Genomic DNA, 25037 nt, shown 5'->3' with positions numbered 1-25037 from the left:
GTTTCACACGTCACCGGTGAATAAAACATAATCATTATTAAGTCCGGTAAATGTACGTTTAAATGATATAATCACGGTAAGCAGTATCCAAAATTCATTGGTTATTACTTATGATAACACATACCCCAACCATGCGAAGCAACTTCCCTGGCATATCTTAACGGCTTACTCCAAGATCACCTGGACAAGCTCCAAGCAAACGTAATTATAGCAACAGATGCTTCGCAGAGTCAGGAAAAGGCCGGGGTTTAAATTTTTTCATCGGCATTAGATTGGTCTTTTTCAGTTCGGCTCCCCGACTACACTCCAATATTCCTAGCGGAATTCCTAGCTGTTGTCTTAGCTTTGCGTAAGCTACAGCCTCCCACAACAACCGCGGTAGTATTAACAGACTCTTTATCCTTGTACATCTCGCCAGGAGCTCTTACTGCTCCTGGCGAGTCGCATATAGTAAAAAAATTGCACTCATTGGTTCCAAGTCATTTGCGGAATTTGCGATTAGTATGGATACCTGGTCAGAAAGGCATATTTATGAATGAAGCGGCAGATAGCCTGGCAAAGGCTTCTATTACAGGCCCTGTATCTTCCCTTCTTCCCACGACGGGTTTCATAACGTATGCCAGGTTTAGAAGATACACCCTTATGGCATCAAAATCAGATCTAGCATCATCCACCGAACTGCACCACTTACAATTCCCTTGGAGCAGGAACTTTTGCAAATCCAGACAAGCAAAAGTGGCATTAACAAGACTGCGATGTCGAGTCCCCCGCTTAAGTTTCTACATGCGCCGATCTGGTCTGGCTATTTCCCCTTTGTGCCATTTCTGTAACGCATTAGAAATGATCAACCATTACTTAGTGGACTGCCGGCGTTTCTCCGCCCTAAGAAATAGGAAATTGCCAACTACAATGCGACACCTCAGCCTGCCATTGAACACTCCGGAACTGCTGTCTTTCGGAGCTTCTAGGCTTGGACACTCACACAGGAATGTATGCATCGCCATGGAGAAATTCATTTTTGAATCAAACTGATTTCATTAAGCATATTATTCCTTTTTCATTACCTTGTTGCCTCTCTTACTAGTATGCTTACTTCTTATATATTTATTGTCCACTGAACCGTCTTAGAACTTATTCGCTTAGTATATTCACCAAAATTAGACAATTGCTAAATTTATTCACTTAGCATATATATAAAATCTGCCCGACTCTTGGCCGATCCCCGTGATTGGGTATGCGCCAAAGATAAGGTCATCATCATCATCATCATCATCATCACCCAGCACGCGCTGGTCCGCGCATGCGCATGGATAACACGACAGCACCAATCATATGGCGCCAACGGTCAGCGGGGCTCGTGGCTTCTGGCTCGCGCTCGCGCTCGCCTCGAGCGTCCCGACCAGCCAGCGTTCTTCTGACGTGGCCATCGAACGAGCACGGACGTGTCCGCAGCTGCTCAAGCACTCACGCTGGTGGCGTGGGTTGTTCCAGGTTGCAGGCAACGTATCCGAGGAGGGTATGGAGTTCTGACTACTGACCGCCTGGAACAACTTCGCGTTCTGAGAACGGGGACCGGCAAGAGACGCAGCTCCGATCTCCCAGCCAGGTCGTCGCGACGGGAACCGAGAGCGTCACGAGATGCCGGGTCATGGTGTACACGGTGAGTTGTCTTCTTATATACCTCGCTTGCTTGACCTTGAAGGCGGCCGCACATTTTCCGGCTGTTGTCGGTGCGCCCTTTTCCAAGAGGGAAGGAATTTTCGCGTCCTTTCCGCAGCATCTAGGACTGCAATTTCATGAGGAAGAGATGTACTCGCGACTTGGCCGGAGCCGCTTGATAGTTCCGCCAACGCATGCACCACGTTATGGTGCGCAATCAGCTGGGGCCCGATCGGAGATCGTTCTTAGAAACGCGCTTTCAGTTTGCGTCCAGTTTGGTCTCACGCGATTGGCCTAGCTAGGCCTCGCGACGCCGGCAGACGCGCCCGGCGTCTTAAATTGCAAGTTGACTACTTGGTTCTTCTGCACGTCTCTGGAGAAACCTCCACGCGCGGGTCCGCGCATGCGCATGGATAACACGACAGCACCAATCATATGGCGCCAACGGTGAGCGGGGCTCGTGGCTTCTGGCTCGCGCTCGCGCTCGCCTCGAGCGTCCCGACCAGCCAGCGTTCTTCTGACGTGGCCATCGAACGAGCACGGACGTGTCCGCAGCTGCTCAAGCACTCACGCTGGTGGCGTGCACGGGTTGTTCCAGGTTGCAGGCAACATATCCGAGATGAGGGTATGGAGTTCTGACTACTGACGCGTCCAATTTGGCCTCACGCGATTGTCCTATAGGCCTCGCGACACTGTGAGACGAGCCCGGCGTCTTGCGACTTGACTACTTGCCTCTTTTTTTTTTTTTTGCACTGTGCACTGCACGTCTCTGGAAACCCTCCACGCGCGGGTCCGCGCATGCGCATAGATATACACGACAGCGCCAATCATATGGCGCCAACGGTCAGCGGGGCTCGTGGCTTCTGGCTCGTGCTCGGGCTCGCCTCGAGCGTCCCGACCAGCCAGCGTTCTTCTGACGTGGCCATCGAACGAGCACGGACGTGTCCGCAGCTGCTCAAGCACTCGCGCTGGTGGCGTGGGTTGTTCCAGGTTGCAGGCAACATATCCGAGAGGAGGGTATGGAGTTCTGACTACTGACGCGTCCAGTTTGGCCTCACGCGATTGGCTTATAGGCCTCGCGACACTGTCAGACGAGCCCGGCGTCTTAACTTGCGACTTGACTACTTGCCTCTTTTTTTTTGCACTGTGCACTGCACGTCTCTGGAAACCCTCAACGCGCGGGTCCGCGCATGCGCATAGATATACACGACAGCGCCAATCATATGGCGCCAACGGTCAGCGGGGCTCGTGGCTTCTGGCTCGCGCTCGGGCTCTCTCGAGCGTCCCGACCAGCCAGCGTTCTTCTGACGTGGCCATCGAACGAGCACGGACGTGTCCGCAGCTGCTCAAGCACTCACACTGATGGCGTGGGTTGTTCCAGGTTGCAGGCAACATATCCGAGGAGGGTATGGAGTTCTGACTACTGACCGCCTGGAACAACTTGGCGTTCTGAGAACGGGGACCGGCAAGAGACGCAGCTCCGATCTCCCAGCCAGGTCGTCGCGAAGGGAACCGAGATCGTCACGAGATGCCGGGTCATGGTGTACACGGTGAGTTGTCTTCTTATATACCTCGCTTGCTTGACCTTGAAGGCGGCCGCACATTTTCCGGCTGTTGTCGGTGCGCCCTTTTCCAAGAGGGAAGGAATTTTCACGTCCTTTCCGCAGCATCTAGGACTGCAATTTCATGAGGAAGAGATGTACCCGCGACTTGGCCGGAGCCGCTTGATAGTTCCGCCAACGCATGCACCACGTTATGGTGCGCAATCAGCTGGGGCCCGATCGGAGATCGTTCTTAGAAACGCGCTTTCAGTTTGCGTCCAGTTTGGTCTCACGCGATTGGCCTAGCTAGGCCTCGCGACGCCGGCAGACGCACCCGGCGTCTTAAATTGCAAGTTGACTACTTGGTTCTTCTGCACGTCTCTGGAGAAACCTCCACGCGCGGGTCCGCGCATGCGCATGGATAACACGACAGCACCAATCATATGGCGCCAACGGTGAGCGGGGCTCGTGGCTTCTGGCTCGCGCTCGCGCTCGCCTCGAGCGTCCCGACCAGCCAGCGTTCTTCTGACGTGGCCATCGAACGAGCACGGACGTGTCCGCAGCTGCTCAAGCACTCACGCTGGTGGCGTGCACGGGTTGTTCCAGGTTGCAGGCAACATATCCGAGATGAGGGTATGGAGTTCTGACTACTGACGCGTCCAATTTGGCCTCACGCGATTGTCCTATAGGCCTCGCGACACTGTGAGACGAGCCCGGCGTCTTGCGACTTGACTACTTGCCTCTTTTTTTTTTTTTTTGCACTGTGCACTGCACGTCTCTGGAAACCCTCCACGCGCGGGTCCGCGCATGCGCATAGATATACACGACAGCGCCAATCATATGGCGCCAACGGTCAGCGGGGCTCGTGGCTTCTGGCTCGTGCTCGGGCTCGCCTCGAGCGTCCCGACCAGCCAGCGTTCTTCTGACGTGGCCATCGAACGAGCACGGACGTGTCCGCAGCTGCTCAAGCACTCGCGCTGGTGGCGTGGGTTGTTCCAGGTTGCAGGCAACATATCCGAGAGGAGGGTATGGAGTTCTGACTACTGACGCGTCCAGTTTGGCCTCACGCGATTGGCTTATAGGCCTCGCGACACTGTCAGACGAGCCCGGCGTCTTAACTTGCGACTTGACTACTTGCCTCTTTTTTTTTTTGCACTGTGCACTGCACGTCTCTGGAAACCCTCAACGCGCGGGTCCGCGCATGCGCATAGATATACACGACAGCGCCAATCATATGGCGCCAACGGTCAGCGGGGCTCGTGGCTTCTGGCTCGCGCTCGGGCTCTCTCGAGCGTCCCGACCAGCCAGCGTTCTTCTGACGTGGCCATCGAACGAGCACGGACGTGTCCGCAGCTGCTCAAGCACTCACACTGGTGGCGTGGGTTGTTCCAGGTTGCAGGCAACATATCCGAGTAGGGTATGGTATTCTGACTACTGACCGCCTGGAACAACTTGGCGTTCTGAGAACGGGGACCGGCAAGAGACGCAGCTCCGATCTCCCAGCCAGGTCGTCGCGAAGGGAACCGAGATCGTCACGAGATGCCGGGTCATGGTGTACACGGTGAGTTGTCTTCTTATATACCTCGCTTGCTTGACCTTGAAGGCGGCCGCACATTTTCCGGCTGTTGTCGGTGCGCCCTTTTCCAAGAGGGAAGGAATTTTCACGTCCTTTCCGCAGCATCTAGGACTGCAATTTCATGAGGAAGAGATGTACCCGCGACTTGGCCGGAGCCGCTTGATAGTTCCGCCAACGCATGCACCACGTTATGGTGCGCAATCAGCTGGGGCCCGATCAGAGATCGTTCTTAGAAACGCGCTTTCAGTTTGCGTCCAGTTTGGTCTCACGCGATTGGCCTAGGCCTCGCGACGCCGGCAGACGCGCCCGGCGTCTTAACTTGCAAGTTGACTACTTGCTTCTTTTTTTTTTTGCACTGCACACTGCACGTCTCTGGAGAAACCTCCACGCGCGGGTCCGCGCATGCGCATGGATAACACGACAGCACCAATCATATGGCGCCAACGGTCAGCGCGGCTCGTGGCTTCTGGCTCGCGCTCGCCTCGAGCGTCCCGACCAGCCAGCGTTCTTCTGACGTGGCCATCGAACGAGCACGGACGTGTCCGCAGCTGCTCAAGCACTCACGCTGGTGGCGTGGGTTGTTCCAGGTTGCAGGCAACATATCCGAGGAGGGTAGGGAGTTCTGACTACTGACGCGTCCAGTTTGGCCTCACGTGATTGGCCTAGGCCTCGCGACACTGTCAGACGAGCCCGGCGTCTTAACTTGCGACTTGACTACTTGCCTCTTTTTTTTTTTTTTGCACTGTGCACTGCACGTCTCTGGAAACCCTCCACGCGCAGGTCCGCGCATGCGCATAGATATACACGACAGCGCCAATCATATGGCGCCAACGGTCAGCGGGGCTCGTGGCTTCTGGCTCGTGCTCGGGCTCGCCTCGAGCGTCCCGACCAGCCAGCGTTCTTCTGACGTGGCCATCGAACGAGCACGGACGTGTCCGCAGCTGCTCAAGCACTCGCGCTGGTGGCGTGGGTTGTTCCAGGTTGCAGGCAACATATCCGAGAGGAGGGTATGGAGTTCTGACTACTGACGCGTCCAGTTTGGCCTCACGTGATTGGCCTATAGGCCTCGCGACACTCAGACGAGCCCGGCGTCTTAACTTGCGACTTGACTACTTGCATCTTTTTTTTTTTTTTTTTTTTGCGCTGTGCACTGCAAGTCTCTGGAGAACCCTCCACGCGCGGGTCCGCGCATGCGCATAGATAACACGACAGCGCCAATCATACGGCGCCAACGGTCAGCGGGGCTCGTGGCTTCTGGCTCGCGCTCGGGCTCGCCTCGAGCGCCCCGATCAGCCAGCGTTCTTCTGACGTGGCCATCGAACGAGCACGGACGTGTCCGCAGCTGCTCAAGCACTCACGCTGGCGGCGTGGGTTGTTCCAGGTTGCAGGCAACGTATCCGAGGAGGGTATGGAGTTCTGACTACTGACCGCCTCGAACAACTTCGCGTTCTGAGAAAGGGGACCGGCAACAGACGCAGCTCCGATCTGCCAGCCAGGTCGTCGCGACGGGAACCGAGAGCGTCACGAGATTCTGGGTCATGGTTATCATGGTGTACACGGTGAGTTGTCGTCTTATATACGTCGCTTGCTTGACCTTGAAGGCGGCCGTACATTTTTTTTCTTCTGGCGGTTGTCGGTGCGCCCTTTTTCAAGAGGGAAGGAATTTTCGTGTCCTTTCCGCAGCAGCTAGCACTGAAATTTCATGAGGAAGAGATGCACCCGCGACTTGGCCGGAGCCGCTTGATAGTTAGCGCTGGCGCAACCGCTTAATAGTTAGCGCTGGCGCAACCGCGTGCACTCGATTTTCGATCACCAGCATTTTCCGGAATTTATTGATCGATTAGCTATTGATTGGCTATCGATGACTGAATAAGCTTATGTAGCCCCACCATGCTCAAGCTACCTAGACTAAGCGAGGCTCAGCTTCGCTAGTTCACAGGGGTATGTGCCATTGCGCTTGGACCCTTTCTTCATTGCCGCCAGGATCGGCCCACATTTTCTGTTACAACAGACAGATTACGCTTGGCATAAACAGCTCCGCTGTTAAAAGGGATAGCGACATCACTTTTTCGAGAATCATCATTCCTCTACATGCCTCTTATGTTCTTGTTTTTTTTTCCCTGTAACCCCTGAGGCAATTGTCTCGTTTGTGTACATTATTTTCTATTCTCATATCGTATTGTTCTGTTCACCAGGTTTGTTACTCGATACCGTAGGACGTGTGTGGATCTGTTTCTACTTTGTCGTACTTTTCGGAATGTGTCACTTGTGTACACGTCAGGACTTAACTGTCGCAGCAACAGAATTGTTTGTGTTGCTGATAGAAGCCCTGTCGTCACAATTGTTTTATGGTTTTGCTGGTCCTTTGAGCGACATTGTTTAATTTTTAGGCATGTATTCATGTTTTTATTGCCTTATAGTGAAATGGGTGTCAGAAGTCCAACCGAATTTCGACACTTGTAACAATACTTGTAACTAGACCTGTAGTAATGATTACGTAACATACTTACCCAAGTTATCAGATGTGGTATATGCCGAACTGCGTTAGTGATTGAATGCTCGTACCACGAGTCTTCCAGAAAATCGACGCCAATTTGATATAAATCGTTGTTTCGTCGCAGACAGAGTGGTAAATTCCAATGGCACATTGGCAGCACTTGTGCAGAACTTCAGCACTCCGTTTTTCTGCATTCCTTCGTGCTGTCCAAGTATGTCTTACTTGTCCAACTATCTATACGATAGTGAGCCAGCTACCCAGAGTTTACATGTAGTGCTATTGGCATATAATTTTGCCGAATACTGTATGCAGTTGGCCGACCTCGACACCACCGGGTTCAACATAACTAACTGCAAGACGATGGAGGGGTGGTCATTGGTCAACCGAAGTGGCAATCAATCGCGTGCCGCGGTGGATTCATGTGCTCCTCGGTGACGCAGTCAACGCTGCCTGCCTGCTGTCTCAAGGGGTGAGTAGTCTATATATGCTACGTTTAGCATGAATGTTGAATCTTTCGAAAAAGACGTATTCTTACCCCCATCTAGTAAATGTATACGTGCTGACGGTGTAGTAATTGCGTGTTAACTCTGAATCGTGCGAAATTTACACCGGCAAAAACACTGCTTACCTTTCTACAAAAGCAACCCTCCAACCTCAAGATTAGGCATAATAAACGAGAAAGCCACAATAGACTGGCTGGACGCTGCCCGCACCAATCCGCCATGCTGTCAGGGATATTGACAGTGCTCGTGTCTTGGTAATTGTTTGTCGGCAAATACAGACCGCATTGGCCCATAAAGGCGCAAAGGTCTATAGGCATATTAACTCCAGAGAATGTTATGATTGTACTAAAAATAGCTTAAGTGCGTCATGAACAAATTTCATGACGTCGCACTGACGTACCAGTGCTGAGTTTTCGGCGCGTAATTGAAATGATCTGCGACATTTTCCCCCTCATAATCAACACGACTCTTACCTTTTGTATGAGCTGTGGTTTCGCCACTGAGTTTCCATTGAAGCGATGGACTGCACGAACTTTCAGTCACTGCTGCCGCAACGCTTGCTCACGCCAGCGTTTTGAGTGGTTGTCTGCGGTGATCTATTCATGTTTGCTTGTGCGCGCTGACACCATGCTTGTTAATTCAGTTCCTAAGCGAATGTGTCCAAGTTTACGCAGCCGATAAAACTACTGTTCTTACTCCGTATTGCTCTCTACTGCTAAATTTGCTATCGCAATTGATGCTTCGCCTTTCGGGCAAAAGTGCCCGAAATGTTGGTGTTCTCGACTGAGCAGTATACGGCGCGCGGCGACTACTTTATCGCCGTTGGACTTTATACGGACCTCACGCCGACGACGACGACGACGGCAGAAAAGCGCTTGGAGTGTCCATATGATTATCACAATAAAACAGGCTTTCTCCTAATGGCAGAAACTTAAGACGCGTAATTTAACTAGGTTTGCGTACAACCGAATGATAAATAATTCTTTGGATGAATATCCTTCGAAACTAGTATAGAACTGCGTTTTTACAAACTCATCCAACGTCCGTCCGTCACATGGCGGCTGAGTAACGATGCTGGCGATGCATGCAGCTCGTCAGCAATGAATTTACCTTTGCTAATCGAGGTAGTTGCAAGAAGCACCTCTGAACGTTATGTGAAGGCCGCACAATTAACGTCGCCGTCTTTATGCAGACTGTCCACTGACTGAGATTGACTTGGTACTCTGCCTGTGGCAACCAGTCGCGTGCTCCGCCGTCGTGCAGTCCCATGGTGGCCACTTCTGCGCCTCTATTGTGGCCAGTGGTATGTAACGAACATAGCATCGATTGTGATGGGACACTCACTTTGAGTGTGTTCTAGTCCTAGCGAAACTGTTTTTTACGGCGACAGTGTACTAACGTAAGCACTTGGAACCATGCGAATGCTTCGGAGGGAAAGATTCTATACCTGCAATATCGTTTACGGAACGGTTTGCATCAATGTTAAAAGAAGGCCTGCCTAATAACTTAAGCATGTGTTCAATTTTACATGATAATTTTACATATTCAAGATACAATTCATTAGGAAAGAGTAATGTGTTCAAAAAGTTTCTAGCTTATCGTTCTACGAAACATTCTTTCTTTTAAGAAAAAAAATCCTGATAATACCATTGCCGACTATTATTCCCCTGCATTACCATGGCATTTTTCACTGTGATCCGACTGAGCTGTTTTTTAGCTTGAATCTCACTTCATTGCGCACTATCATTTATACTTTGAGTTCTGCTGTCCTTTTCTTACTTTCTTGGTTATTGCCACAAGTGTACTTGGGTTGTGGCCGTTTATTCTCTTGTATCTCGATTATGTAAAGCCCCTCCCCTCATTGGTTTCTCAGGGTAAATAAACGAAAATTTAACTATTATTTATTTATTACTTAAAATTTATTTACACTGCGGTATCTGTGCGAGACCATTGCAGGGTGGTAAGACATGAAATCAGAAAAAAATAACCGTCAATAAATATGAAGAGCAAGTCGTTGTCAATTAGCGTTTTCTCACAACGGTGTTAGTAATGTTTTTCCATTCAGTGATAGTTATTGCGAATAATCATTTTTAAAATCGATTGTTTGGTATGTGGCATTATTGTCTAACAGAAATGAAATGGCCTCTATCGCAATTTTCACTCGTCGTTGTCTGGCTTACCGCTTAATATAGAAGTCGTTGTTTCGCGTCTTTTTGCACGCTGTAGTGGTTCCCATTCTGGCTGTGGCGGCCCGGTTTTGATGGGGCGGAGTGCAAAAAGACCCGTGTACTGTGCCTTGGGTGCACAATTCAAGAACTCATGATGGTCAGAATTATTCCGGAGGGCCCCCATTACGGCGTGCCTCATCACCATTTGATTATGAGGCACGCGAGAAACCCCACTGGTGCTCTTCATCCTGTAGGCGCACGTATTGGTGTACTTATCTCGATGAGAAGCCTCATCATATAAACCATAAATAAGGCGCACTTAAGCAAAATTCAGAATACACAGCGTGCTGTTAGGTCGTATTTCTAACAAAGCTTGTTTGATCGAAGGCGACTGGCGCCAGAAACTCTACTTTATTGTCTGTGACGGCTCAAGTATGTATAGTAAAACTAAATGCCTTTGGCTATTTCAGCTGAATTCTGATTGCAACCCTTTATATTAACAATAGGACTTTCGGATGCTTGCATACGTCAGTTTCAAAAAATTAAATCTCGTGGTTTATCCAGATATGCAACAAGAATCAAAGCGACCTGCAAATCGGCAGTTTTTTGAAAACGTCATTTACACCACGTCCGCGAGCAAGATCTAAGAGCAAATATCAAGCTCTCGGACTCTAGTCCAATTTGCCCATGCAATTAATAAGCTTGACATTCTATGGCGGGCCATCCCGCTGAGTGTGATCTCTTGAGCTGATATTGCTGAGGTCGGTAAATGACTTTCGGACTGCTTGAGACGCCAGGATTACCAAGCGTGGTGTTCTCGTCCAGAAAAGATGAAAGAAAAGATGAAAGACTGAAAGAAGCCTACATTTGCAAGCTGCTTGTGACGCCCCTAAATTGACGTAAACTTGAGTATCGTAGGCGTCATCCTAATTTCGCGTGCTTGGATATCTCCAGAGATACACGTGTAGACTTCCTTACATTGAATTGCCATTTTTTTCTGCGCTGTTTTAAAACTGCTTGCGCTTCAGAAATTGTTGCGTTGATAATTAAGAAAAAGAACACTGGTAATGTTGGCGGCTGATCAATGTGCCTTCCTTTATGCTCCTGGTTCCCTGTGATCAACGACTTTTAGTAAAGACGTGCCAACAAGCCCACATTGCATTCCTTGTTGAGCAGTCCCTTTTCAAACATGGCGTACAATAAACAAGTGCCTTTTCTCTTCTAGGGCAGCGGCCAACCGTTCATCCCGGGGCTTGTGCACTGTTCTGTATTTGATGCTTCGATGGTATCTTTCCTGCATTCGGCTACAATGGCTTTTTCTCAGCGGTGCACAGTGCCTGTTCGGGTCCGGAGGGGTGAGTTCACAAAAAAAGTCTCCCACATTCGACGTGTAAACGAGACCTACGGCACCAGCCCATAAGCGCATTGTCTAGTCCGGTACAGTCATTTAAGTTTACCTTCCGACTTTTTTTTCTGCCCTACAGCGCTAACCACTAACTCGTTTATACGTTACCAGAGACACACTTGTAAACCCGCACACTTACATGCATTCACGCATGGTGCCAATAAAGAGAGAATTGGGATTACACTCCGCGTTCTGACCATACATACGGCCTATTGCTGCTTAAATAGCGGGTTCGTTGCAGTGGTAACTAAATTACACGCTTAAGGGTGCACGAGGGTGTAAATTGATCTCTTAACTCGTGCCCTAGCCGTTATAAAAAGTGTAATGCGGTTAGTTCTACACTAATTTACACCCCAATGCACCTTTGAGGGTGTAATTTAGTTTGCAGTGTACCCCGCGGCGGTGGCGCAGCATGTCGATAGGCAGATGAATTCAAAAACGATTCGTCAAATTTAAGGTTCAGTAATATAACAAACGAACTTCGGGTTCGGGTGTGCTCGTAGTTCTTTTGCCCCAGTAGCTTAGTGGCTACGACGTTGCGCTGCAGAGCCCCAGGTCAAAGGTTAAATTCTGCCCGCGACATACGTTTGTACATACTGCAGCCAAACATTTGGCTATAGCAGAAGTAGGGAAAGAACAATGAATTTTGCCTATACGTTACAAGTGTGAAATAGCAGTAAGAAATTTATCTAGAGGGCATTCGCGTATAGATTCATTTTCATTAGGGGCGAAATGCGAAAACCACTCGTGTGGGTTAGGTGCAAGTTACAAGAGCTCGGATGGTGCACCTTTTTAGCAATTTTACCGAGCAACTCGTTAGGCCCACTTGTATACACACATACATACATTCGCACATATGTCGCTAACAAAGAGCGAGTTGTCATTACACGCCGCGATCTGGCCAGAGCTGCCAGTTTTGGGGCTCGTAGCGTGTTCGATGCACTGTTAACTAAATCACACCCTTAAGGGTGCTCAATGGTGAGAATTGGGGTGCTATAACGTAAAATGACTCCAAAGATTATTCCTGGGTCCCCCATTTCCGCGTGCCACGACAACCATATTGTCGGTTTTGCGCACGCAATCTCAAAAGTCCTACACTCTTCTCAGGGTTCGGTGGGCCTGTGATGCAATACGCATATAAAAAAGGAAACCAAACGTACGAAAGCAGAATTATGCTTGAATTCCTGTCATCGGCGTCATTTTTACCGCCTTGTGCGCAAAGCACAGACAATTATGAAAGTGCCCTAACTAGCCCAATCAACTTAGTCACGCGTTAAAAACAGATCACGAAAATTATTCCGGTGTGCCCCACTGCGGCATCTCCTAATACTATTGTGTTGCGTTATATAAGTAGCGTCCTACCTCACGACCTTTCAGTAACCAACACTGAGTAGTGTGGTCGATACGTGCGGATTTCAAATGCAATACGATTGTACATGCGAACGGGTGAAGCGTATACGTGCAAAATGCATGACAGAACTGATAGTTTAAGCAACAAAAATTGCCAACCGAGTGCTTTACTTCAACGGTATACGGTGCATATGGTGTGATCTGGCACGCATTCGAGAACATTTGCTTCTTTCATTACAATGAGCAATAGAGCTGCAGACGTTTCACAGCCAACCTTCTAACGCGATTTTTGCAATTCTTCTTGTGCGGCGATTAAGGTGTGGCGTTGAGCTCGGTATCAAACGCCAATCGAAAAACAGCTAGCAACGTAATTTTTGCACTGAAACGTAATTATCCAGCATAATAAAGATTGGGTCACACTTACGTGCGCCTCGCTCGAATAAAGAACTTCTTTGCGTTTTTTTTTTTGTTCCAGTAAGCAGTAATTTTAGTTCGTCACATCGCAAACATGTTGCCGGCTTTGTGTTGGAGGTCAGTATACGTGTCTCATCAGTTTCGCATCTTTTGTCAGCCGGTCGACACGGGTCAATTCAAAATCATCGCGAAATGGTAAAGCCCCCATTGCAATCCTTTTTTGAGCAGTCCCATTCGAAACATTCCGAACAATATAAATGTGTCGTTTTTCTTTTCTTTTTCTCAGGCATACTTGCCGCCCATCCATCCCGGGGACTGTGTGCTGTGCTGTACTTCATGCATCCCGATGGTATCTTCCCTGCATCGGGATACAATGGCTTTTTCTCAGCGGTGCTCAGCGCGTGTTCGGTCCGGATGGGTGAGTTCACAAAAACGTCTTCCATATGCTACGAGTAAACGGGATCTACGACGCCAAATTCCTTAAGGGCATTCTCTCGGGTGGTGCACCTTTTTTAGCAATTTTACCGAGCAAAACTCGTTAGTAAATTACAAGACAAACGTGTATACACACATACATACATTCGCACATACGTTACTAACAAAGAGCGAATTGTCATTACATGCCGCGATCTGGCGAGAGCTGCCAGAGCTGCCAGTTTTGGTGCTTGTAACGTGTTCGATACACTGTTAACTAAATAACACCCTTAAGGGTGCTCAATGGTGTGAATTGGGGCGCTATAACGTAAAATGACTCCAAACTGTTTCGATTCCAAACTCCTGACTTCAAATTTACGTAACCACCGACGCAAGCATCGGGCGGTGACCCGCAGCGTTGTCTGAACAACCCAATTTCTCTCGTCGTTTACAGGAGGTCACCTTTGTTCGCTTTCAAAACCAATAACATTGTCTACACTCAGCGGTTTTTCTTATCTAATTGGCTGACAAGAGGCGAGGAGCACGCTCTAGGGGAGAGGATTTCGATGGGGCCGAGCCAGCACAGTGAAAATAGATAACCGCATGAAGAGGATGGTGCCGGCTTCTCCGGTTGGTCCGCTTCGCCGTACATAGCTTGCAGTGGCTGGTCGAAAATCGCGGCGGCGTGCAACGGAAGGATAATGCCGCTAAAACGGATCCTCAGCAAGGAAGAGTTGGCAGATCGATGTCGTATGCATGCCGAAAGGGCTCGATAACGTTTTACTGCCACGCAAAAAGGCTTATGCGCCAATAAATACATGCTCACCGGCAGGTGCGCATGTAGCGAGGGCCTGAGCGATCGGCGGGCAGGCCATCTTCTTTTCCTTTCGGAACGAGGCGGTCTGTGGCTATTGAGAAAAATTTTCAGTTTTGTTCGGCATATTAATGCATTTTTTTTCGCGTACACGTCACTTTGACGTCGTGAGTTTTTGCGGTTTTGCAAGGTCGCGTGACAGGCGAAGTGGGCATAGCCAGAAAACATTGGACCACTAGCAGAGGGCTATCGGTGAAAAGGCATCGAATCAGGAATGAATTTTTCTTTTGTGCGGTTTAATAATGCATAATCAGTGTGTACACGTTATATCAGATGGGGAGCTATCGCGGTTTTCGTGACGTCGCGTGACAGAAAGGCGAAGTTGGGAGTGGCCCGAAAATGTTTTGACCAATCGTGGAGGCTGATTGCAGAAATTGGAATCAAAACAGTTCGGAATAATTTACGTTATAGCGCCCCTGGTCTCTAACTCACGCACTCGCACTTATGAGTGTCATGGCGTGTGTTCTGGAATAATTTACACCCCAATGCACCCTTAAGGGTGTAATTTAGCTTGCAGTGTAGCGCGCCGCGGCGGCGCAGCATTTCGATAGGCAGCGGAAGGCAAAAACGATCGTTTAAATTTATGTCCAGTAATATAATAAATGCAGTTTTGTAGCCAAGTGGCAACGGCGTTTCGCTGCACCCCAGGTTAGATTCTCGCCGCGGTGCATGGCTCCATTTCGTTGTGTGCGAAATGCAAAAACCACTCGTGTAGGTGTGAGTTAGGTACAAGTTAAAAAGAGCCCTAATTAGCCCCATTATTCAGTCACACCCTAAGAACAGGTGACGAAAATTAATCCAGTGCACCTCACTGCGCCGTCTCCTAATGCTGAAATGTGTTACTTTATAAAAGCAGCGCTTACCTTAAACACTGTCAGTAAAAACCACGGAGTAGTGTGGTCAATACGTGCAGATTCCCAATGCAATGTGATTGCACAAGTGAAAGGGCGAAACTTCCCTGCAAAAATGCATGCCAGAACTGGTAGGAAGGAATAATGGGCAACCGAGTGCTTTACTTGCAACGATATACGCTGCAGACTGCGCTCAATAAGCGGTGCATATGGTGTGATCCGGCACGCATATGAGAACATTCGGATCTTGCATTATACAATGAGCAGTCGAGCTGCAGGCGTTTCACAGCCAAGCTTCTATTGGACATTTTTCAATGGTTCTTACGCAGCGGTGAACGTGTGGCGTTGAGGCCGGTCTCGAATGTCAATCGAAACACAGCAAACACCGTAACCGGCGCTGGAGTCGCGAATTTTCGCTTTGAAGCATCATTATCCATCATAGTAAAGCTTAGGCCATCTTACGTGTACCTCGTATGAATAGAAAACTTCACGTTTTTCTTCAATAATTGGTGTCCGTCACATCGCAAACGTGTTGCCGGCTTTGTGTTGTAGGTCAGGTACAATTCTGTACAGCTTCGGATGGGAAACCTGACAGAATGGTCGAGCAATGCAGCTTACGTAGAAGCCCTGAAGCGACCGTATGACCAGGGCATCGGTGATTAATCACTTACCCCTGTATTCAGAAATGGACCTTAACTTGAAGCCCATGCTTGCTTGATATAAATGACTCCTATCGTGAACGCACCGGAGGAAACGCAGTGAGCGGCTGCCCATGAGAGACTTCTGCCAAATAAGACTTTGCGATTCCTGACACATTGAGATGTTGGTGGTAAATACGGACACATATAGAATAAAAAAATACTTATGTGATTATGTAGTATACCTTCAGTATGGTGTACAAACAGGCGCAACGTGAAACTTGTCATATTTAAGATCTTGTTTTCGCTCCTGCCTTTCATTACCACTAATCTTTTACAACTTGCTCATCTTTCGCTCGTTCTATTCGTTTTCTAAATCCTGCGCCACAATTTTTTAAGCTCTGCTTTTATCGCAGCGTGGGGTACTGCGCATGGCATCCACCTCCGCGGACTGAATGCGGTCAGCCCGGAAATGAAGGGGACGAGTCGGCGTTGAGCAAAGCGAGCGCATGCTCCTTCCAGGCAAGTGTCGCCTAGCAACGCAGGCACGTCTCTTCCTTTTTTCGCCCTTTTTCCCGTGCGACTCTTTCGCGCTTCTTTCTGAGGAGAAATGTAACCTCCGTACTCGCGGGGTTGCCACGTGGTCACACTTTGTCCGTCTCGAGCGAGACAGTTAAATTGCGGTGTCCACGGCAAGGAATGCGAAAAACAATTGGGCTTTGGAGGAGACATGGAGCTTTTCGTTTTGTCAGTAGTTTTCTCGGCGTCAGCGTCTGTTTTGAGCGCGTCCCTCTTATTACAACGTCCTTTGGTGGTTTGTGTGGCCGGAATCTGTGGCGAATAGCAACAGCACTGTTCGAGAGCCAACAGCGACGTCTTGCGGATAGCTCAAATGGTGACAACTTATGAACTGATGGGTTAATGGGTGGAATGGTTATTTCGGGGCTTTCACTATGAAGACTTTTTAGAATAACGAATCATTTACCGCGGTCCGCTGAAGTTCGTTATATCGAGATTTCACTACACGGTGTAGGACCCATGTCAGCTGCAGAAAGTGCTTGAAAGTGCCTCGTCCAGATGCTGGTTCCAAGTATGCTTTATGGGAGGCACAGACCAGATGGATGCAGACATAGGGGCCTACCGGATTGCATTTCTTGGAAAGAAATGGCGGTGGCCAATAATAAATTGGCTTGGTGATGTGGTCCTAAGGAACGGTTGGGCGCTTATTTGCAGCACAGGATCCAACATCACTCAACTTGAATTCCGGAGACAATTAGCCCAAAGCTACCTCACAAGTAGGGACTACACAAGCCGAAAGGACCTGGTCGTCGAAGAACGCCAAAGCCCCGTGACGTTTCTTCTTGAAGCGCACGATATGACAAAGTGGCCCACTTTGTTGGAGCCGTACTTAACGGCAAAAGGCGCACGCGCGCTGGTGACAATTGCAACAGCATGGTGCGCACACGGTGCACTAAATGTGACATCGGCATGTACATTCCATTCTCCGAACCATACCGTATAAATAAGTGTCCTACAAATTCCTAATTATATTTGTTGCGATGTATCAAGGCACACTTAAGTTAGGATAGGTTAGGTTAGAGCTAGCTGGCGTTCCATGTTACTGTGAATTACAGCGCCCACCGGGTCAAAACAGAAAACGCTTGGCTTCGTCGTTTAGTGCCCTTGTGCCGACGTTCGCTATAATTCACCGTAATCACGCGTAAGGCCATCCTTTTTTTAGAGCGAATTAATGGAACTGATTGAGAGAGTTGGCTTGTATAGTCGAGGCTTCATGACGTCTTGCTCATACTCTGACCACGCGGGTGTCCTCTAATGCAGACAGACAAGCTTAAGTACAGCAAGAGACGCCAAGAGACGCCGTCAGCGGTCCGTCCGAGTCTGTGATCCTGCGTGCTCTTACCACGTAAGCCCATGTGAACGGCGAAATCGTTGCGCTCGCCATCTACTGCACCCATTTAAATGAGCTTCGACCAAATGTATCAAAAATGCTTCAAATAATGGAAGCGTCATGTTTACGACTGTAACTCGACATTGAGAGGACAAAATGTATATATCAGCCAACAAGGACAGCATAGGGGAAATTGTACAAATTATTTGAAATAAATGATAAAGTAATGGAAACGAAAATTATTGAAAAAAACAATTGGCCGCAGAGTCGGGGCACGAACCCACGTCCTCGCATTACGCGTGCGATGCTCTTAACCAATGCATATATATGCATTTCACTATATATGCATTGGTGAAATGTATATATATATATATATATATATATATATATATGTATTACTACACATTACACCAACTTCATTTAAAATTTTACAATCGTCTATGAACTGTGTCGGCGTCAATGTTTTAATGAATGGAACTGACAGAACTTGTTTAATCCTAACCGGATTTCCGAGACCCTAATCGAAATTTTGTCCACCGCAGCATAGTGAGAATTCAGTTGCCTCTTATACGCAGCAAATATTACTCAAATCGGTTCTGCAATTCCCAATGGTTGACTTTCACAAAATGTGTAATGGGGAACATCTAATTGGCCGCGATGTAAAGCTTTGTCCTTACACGGGGTGCATGGTATGCATGGTAGCCCCACGTTATCTTATGTCACACTAAAGAGTCGTGTCTCTTGAGATGGCTGCCTGAAGACTATAGCCGCTGATCAGTATTCCCAAGATGTTGCCTATAGTGAACGCCTTGGCGTTGGTAAGGTTTGCGACGTAGCAGAGTCTTTGGCTTTGGTTGAGTGTTACTATGCCGTAAACTTTCTTAACCCTATTGGCAGGGGGATGGGGGTGAGTGAGGAGGCTAGGAGGAGTGCAGCAAGCAAGGAGGCTATTCTAAGGTTACAAGTAGTAAAATTACTCTAAACGCATTACCTCGACCACTTGGTCTTCCATAGTCCTCGAAATGGACAGGGCATACGAGATCTATGCTAAACATTCCGTTCTCATCCTATCCATCCAAATGAGTGGCCTAGGGTGCGAATATTGTCCTGAATATGATTTTCCAGCTTCGATTTTCACATTCGCCATCTACTGAACTCTCTCGCTCAAAAAACTGCTGCCTCATTGACTGGCTCTACATGCCATCGTGGTTAAACTTGAGCTAATTCCGCAATGACTGTGTCCGTCTGTTTTGCCTGAGAACAGCAGGTGTGAACCGTCCTTGTTCGCTTTCGTATATTGGCATTTAGAATCCAGAACATCATTTCATTCTGGTACCAATATTTAACGAATACATTCTGCACGGTATCGGAAAAGTGTTTATTTGCAACAATTCGCAATGTATACAGGGTATGTCCGAAAAGTAATGTCAGTGAGTCGAATAAAAGTTATTGATCAGATCAGTACAACGCAGTAAAAGGTTTCAAGTAAGGCTCCTCCTGCGTCGATACATCGCTTCCAGCTTCGATTTTCACGCATCGAAGGCGTCGCGGTAGGCCTCTTCCGGAATGTCCTTTAGTGCTTTGGTGCCAGCCTCTTTGACTTTGTAAACTGTACCGAAATGATGCCCTTTCATGGGAGTTTTCAAGCAGCCACTGGTAGACTTGACGTTCTGGCAAACAGTTATCACCAAAGGCCGTCTTTATCATAGGAAATATTTCCACTGCGGACTTGCTAGTTTCACACAAATCTTGAAGGCAATTCTTTATTCCAACGAGCGCTGCATTGCGGCTTGCACGGGAAATGAAAACGAGTTTCACGGAAAAGCCTGTCCTGGCTCTCCAGATGGTAACAGACGATAAAGCAACCGCGCTTGCATAAACTAACTTCCCCCTCCCACGTTATCTTACTTTAAACGCATTACTTATAACTCTAACTCTAGAACACAACTCTATTAATTCTATAACAACATAATTTGCGAAATCATCACATTCCCTACCGGTCCTAGCACGTTGCGACGTATAGTCGCTTCACAATATAATCATTGACATTACTTTTCGGAGAAACCCTGTATGGCGTAATCATTGACATTACTTTTCGGAGAAACCCTGTATGGCGTTACATATTACGGAATAAAATGATGCTGACGTTAATTACTACGGAATAAAATGGTGCTGGTGTTAATTATTACGGAATAAGATGGTGCACTAAAATGGATAAGAAAATTCGGATGAATTATAGCCTTAAACATTTATAGAAATACCACAAGCTAGGCGAGTTGGTAACATTAATGTTCTTGTAACAGACTGATACAAAAATAGATTTTGGAAAGCCGGCCTTCTCCAGACGATTTACCTGTTGCGAAAAGTTGGTATTAGTGAGGTGGCGGATCCTAAACCTGTCGTAGCAATGCCTCTTTTCACTAGTTCGGAGCGTGCCGACGCGTAATTTAAAATTAATTTGCTTGTTCTGGGGCTATATTGCCAACAAATGTTGTGCTGTAAATGTTAACAGTAAATCCAAGAATTGAATTTCAAAAATCCAAAATCTATGGTTGTATCAGTCTGAAGGGCTTGCAAAAGAAATAAAAAAAGGGAGAACCACCCCAGGAGCTGATCGAAACGGGAAGAAAGTTGGCAGTCATTCCTTGCGTACATCAGATGGGGCATGGGGCATACTACACAAGTTTCACTCCTCCTACGCTTTGTGAATTCTACCCCACGCGCTTTTTAATAGGGCATGTTTTCATCGCAGCGTGGTCTACTGTGGCATCCACTTCCGCGAAGAGGGCGTGCTCCATGGAGCTGCCTGGACTGAGGTCGAAGCGGCGTTCAGCAAAGCAGTTCCATTACGGTCATGGCGGCGATGGGCCACGCCGTGGGTAAGAAGTGCTCGCAAATGTTCGATTTATAAAATGGTGAAAGTGGGCACACTATAAAAACATTTTCAAGCGGGGCCCAAAATCTCCCTCGTGACCAATTATGTTGATGTTTAGATGACAGCATTGTTTTCGCTATGGATTTTAAAACATTGGGAGAGATGCTTGACTGCTAAAGAATTGCCTAAGACAGGACGTCAGAGGCCCTGTTTTCAGTTGCAATCATGATTTACTTCTCTTTGCTGCAAATGCCGTATAGACGCTTTTATCCACACCTGTGGACTCGCCGCGGTTGCTCAGTCAGCTAAGGCGTTGCGCTGCTGAGCACGAGATCATGCAATCGAATCCCGGCCGCGGCAGCTCCATTCCGATGGAGGCAAAATGCAAAAACGCCCGTGTGCTTGCGCTGTAGCGCACGTTAAAAAACCCCAGGTGGTCAAAATAAATCCGGAGCTCTCCACTACGACGTGCCTCATAATCGGAACTGATTTTCTCACGTAAAACCCCAGAACCAAGAATACACACTGTGGCAGCAAAATATTCATGACCTTAGAAAGCTTCCGGCCAGTCAAGATAGCCAAAGGTAACGAAGTATTTTGTCGCACAGTATACTATAGGCACATGTGCTTGATGTGTTCATATATAGGGAACAGGCCCTATGCGTCGAGCTCAATCTATACGGCTTTCGTGTTCATCTTAGCAATCTTAGCAGTAAGATTGACTTTCAAACATCAGTGACTGTACAGAAAGCCTGGTGCCACTGCTGAGTTCTCTATATTTATAGCTTATTGTAACTGTGCAGTGCGATTCTATAGTGAACAGAGCCGTTTCTCATTTCACACCCTTAATCTGTTTGTAAATTAGAAAGGGTCTATATGGTAAGATAGGTTCGTAAAATTGAAAACATAAAAAGGGTCTATAATGGTAAGCTAGGTTCGTAAAGTAGTTTCGTTGGTATAGAAGCGTCAGTATTAAGGTAATGCAGTCATTCTCACGGGGAATTTACTGTTATAGAGGGAAAGAACAGCTTCAGGATCTGTACGAACACAGTATCTTTCTTCACTGCTTCCGACGTCAAGCGAAGACAACGTAGAATTGGAAGGTTTTCGTCTGTTTGCACTGCGTCAATTGGATCATCATTCCGTGAGCTCTTGAAGAACAGCGGACTAATTATTTGTCATTTCAAACCTTCTCTCACACGCCGGCTTCGCTGTTTTTTGTTCTGCGCGCACATGCCTCGAACGTGTAGCATGTTCTAACTGCACATGACCACTTAGTTATGTTTTATCATGCGTATAATAATAGTTTTGCTTGTATTTCTGTGTGCTCCACCGTTTTTTGACGTACGAGGAACTATACGAAAAATTAAGTTAGGAGGACGAGGTCTATAGAAATGCCTGCAGTGCTCAATATTTCGTTGATTGCCAATGACCATTCTTGAGTTTTGTTGGCTTGATTCTGAGCACAGGCCGCGCCTCTCAGTGACGTAGGCGTTGTTGTATTTATGCAGACCACGTAGGTCTGTGCAAGTGGACGCTGCTCACCCAGTGTGGCAATCAGTCGCGTGCTCCGGTGATATGCCGTTATAGACTCGTCCGCGACGGTTGCCGCCATCGCTGCGTCCCTGGTGACACTGATGGTTAGTATACGCTACATTGAGCATGAAACGAAACATAGACGTAATTTTCAAAGAAAGGAAGACAGCTGTGGGGAGTAAAAATCAAGTTGTGAAGAACCTTTATTTTATAAATGCAGATATTTCTTCTGAGACGTGTACGACCACTAACGTGCCATTATGTGTACAGAGGGCAAAAGGGGTTAAATCTTTAGTAAAGCAGACCAGTATCTTCACGTGTTCTATTGTAAATGTGGCTTTTGAAGCAAAGGCGCTTATTGGATTTTGTGGGATGATCGTAGACCACTTCGCAGCGTACCGTCTGGTTCGTAAACCCACGAAGAACAGAGCCCTTGTGATTTTTGCACCTTTATGCTATCCTGAGACTGTTGCACATTATATAGCACGTAACATTGTCCGATTAAAAATTAGGTACCAAGTGATTACGGAACATATGGAACATGCTGAACTGTGTTAGTGATTGAACCCAGGTACCACGAGCATTCGAGAAAATCGACGCCAATTCTATATAAACCGTTGTTTCTTCTCGGTCCACGAAAATCCACCAAGAAATGTTTGAAATACCACGAAATTACATGACAATCAAGGACGTAGCGTCAACTTGCACATTATATAGGTACCAAGCGATTACGTAACATACTTAAGTTATGATATATGGAACATGCTGAACTGCGTTCGTGATTGAACCCAGGTACCACGAGCATTCGAGAAAAACGACGCCAATTCTATATAAACCGTTGTTTCTTCTCGACCTACATACATACGATGTTGCCCCCTTTGTGTAATTGTTTAAGCGAAGCAAATAATTGAATATCAAGACGAGATGGCTACTTTTACCACATATTTTGAGGTGCTTTTTTCACCTAACATTGGCAATTTGGTTTTGACGTTCGTATTATAAGACAGTAATAAGAATTGGAAAAGTTAATATGTCCCCGAACTGCATTCAGTTAGAGGATGGATATATCATCTGCACGCACAATGTAATGATTTAACGAGTGATTCCAATGACACATGCGCAGCACTCAGCGATACTTTGTTATTAGATGAAGTTTAGCACTCCGTTTCTGTATTCCTTCACGCTGTTCAAGCATTTTCTACTTGTCTACACAATAGTGTACCCGCTACCTGGATTTCACTCTAGCGCTCTTGGCATATAATTTTGCTGAATACTGTATGCAGGTGAAGGAGCTCAACATAACCGGGTTCAAAACAACCGCAACGCGACGAAGTCGCGTGCCGTGGTGGAGTGATGTGCTCCTCAGTGACGCAGTCATGGCTGCCTACCTGCTGTCACGAAGGGCGAGTAGTCTATATGCTACGTTTAGCACGAATCTTGACATTTCGGTGTTATTATTATTCCCCTATCTAGGAAATATTCAGTGCTGACGGCATAGTAATTCCGTGGCAACTCTGAATCGTACGGAATTTATGCAGGCAGAAACTCCGCCGTCAAAATTCGTCGTGTTGCGTTACACGTCATTAGGAAACCAGCCTTGGTGTCACACTGAGAAATGAGTTTAGCTGTATTAGCAAATTACCTTTCTGCAAAAGCCAGAAACAAATCCCCTTCTACCTCAAGATTATCCTTGATAAGCAAGAAAGCCCCAATAAGAAAAAAATGGGTTGTGACGCTGCCTTGAAGTCTCCGCACCAATCAGCGATGCTGCCAGGGATTTTGGCAGTGTGTTCGAGTCCTGGTAATTGTTTATAGGCAAACATAATCGGCTCATAAAGGGGCCAAGGACTATGGGCATAGCAAGTTTTATAGAATGTTGATGGAACCAAAATAGCTTAAGCACAACGAAACGACGTCACGAACAAAGTACATGACGTCGCATTGACGTAGTACCATCGCTGCGTTTCCGGCGCGGATTGGAAATGATTAATCTGTGACCTTCTTTCCTAATAATTAACCCACTACCACTGAATACATCCAGCCAAAATTCTTTAGGAAAACAGACGCTGTCCTCGAGATGATCGCGATATGTCTCAGTTTTATCGCAGAATAGCTGTAGCATGAAAGATTTGACTGCGATTTGAAGCTTAACTGTCAACTCGTTACGATGCAGGTCAAGGCGATGCTTGAGCACAAACTTAAATCGAGTTAAATCTCGATTTAACGAAACCAGATTTTACGAGAGTGGGGTTGAAGATTAATATGCAGAAGACAAAGATAATGTTAAATAGCTTGGCAAGGGAACAAGAACTCAGGATCGCCAGTCAGCCTCTAGAGTCTAAAGGAGTACGTTTATCTAAGTCAATTACTCACGGGGGACCCTGATCACGAGAAGGATATTTACAGAAGAATAAAATTGGGTTGGAGTGCATACGGCAGGCATTGCCAAATCCTGACCGGGAGCTTACCACTGTCGTTGAAAAGAAAAGTGTACAATCATTGCAATCTACCGGTGCTAACATATGGGGCAGAAACTTGGAGGTTAACAAAGAAGCTCGAGAACAAGTTAAGGACCGCACAAAGAGCGATGGAACGAAAAATGTTGGGCGTAACGGGAAAGAGACAGGAAGAGAGGGGTGTGGATCGGCGAGCAAACGGGGATTTTCAAAGACAGGAAGACAGCTGTGGAGAGTTCTCCTAATGGCACAGACTATAGATGCGTGATGTAACAAATGACGATGACTCATTGGGCCAGAGAAACATTAGCACCAAAATCCTCAATATAGTTCCACACTAGTATATAACCAAGTTATGCAAACTTATGCAA

General features: G+C 47.4%; 1 protein-coding gene and 1 long non-coding RNA gene across 11 annotated transcripts; both read left to right on the top strand.

Annotated features, from left to right (window-relative positions):
* The first annotated feature begins 1316 nt into the window (after nucleotides 1-1316).
* LOC125945606 (uncharacterized) lies at nucleotides 1317-16427 on the top strand. 10 transcript variants are annotated; one of them, XR_007467071.1, is made up of 8 exons: nucleotides 1317-1606; nucleotides 4708-4761; nucleotides 6158-6326; nucleotides 7586-7742; nucleotides 8969-9079; nucleotides 11170-11299; nucleotides 13400-13531; nucleotides 16307-16427. XR_007467071.1 is itself a non-coding variant. In XM_049667702.1 (6 exons), exons 3-6 carry the CDS (start codon nucleotides 7693-7695, stop codon nucleotides 16343-16345), a joined length of 351 nt encoding a protein of 116 aa, XP_049523659.1. In that variant the 5' UTR covers nucleotides 1317-1606; nucleotides 4708-4761; nucleotides 7586-7692; the 3' UTR covers nucleotides 16346-16427. The 10 variants fall into 10 exon arrangements, 4 of the variants coding, with proteins under 4 accessions (XP_049523659.1, XP_049523656.1, XP_049523657.1 ...); XR_007467070.1 differs by lacking the exon at nucleotides 4708-4761 and adding an exon at nucleotides 3156-3209; XR_007467069.1 differs by lacking the exon at nucleotides 4708-4761 and adding an exon at nucleotides 3041-3209 and having other exon boundaries at nucleotides 1317-1660.
* A 1299-nt stretch (nucleotides 16428-17726) lies between these two features.
* Nucleotides 17727-23613, top strand: LOC125945340 (uncharacterized). Its single transcript, XR_007466829.1, has 4 exons — nucleotides 17727-17814; nucleotides 20552-20678; nucleotides 22186-22314; nucleotides 23494-23613. It is a non-coding gene; the product is annotated as an uncharacterized LOC125945340 (long non-coding RNA).
* The last annotated feature ends 1424 nt before the right edge of the window (nucleotides 23614-25037 follow it).

Source organism: Dermacentor silvarum, chromosome 5 (genome assembly GCF_013339745.2).
Source record: "Dermacentor silvarum isolate Dsil-2018 chromosome 5, BIME_Dsil_1.4, whole genome shotgun sequence".
In the NCBI taxonomy this organism is placed as follows: domain Eukaryota; kingdom Metazoa; phylum Arthropoda; class Arachnida; order Ixodida; family Ixodidae; genus Dermacentor; species Dermacentor silvarum.
Note: the sequence above shows the minus strand (reverse complement) of the source record. Positions and strands in the feature narration are given on the sequence as shown.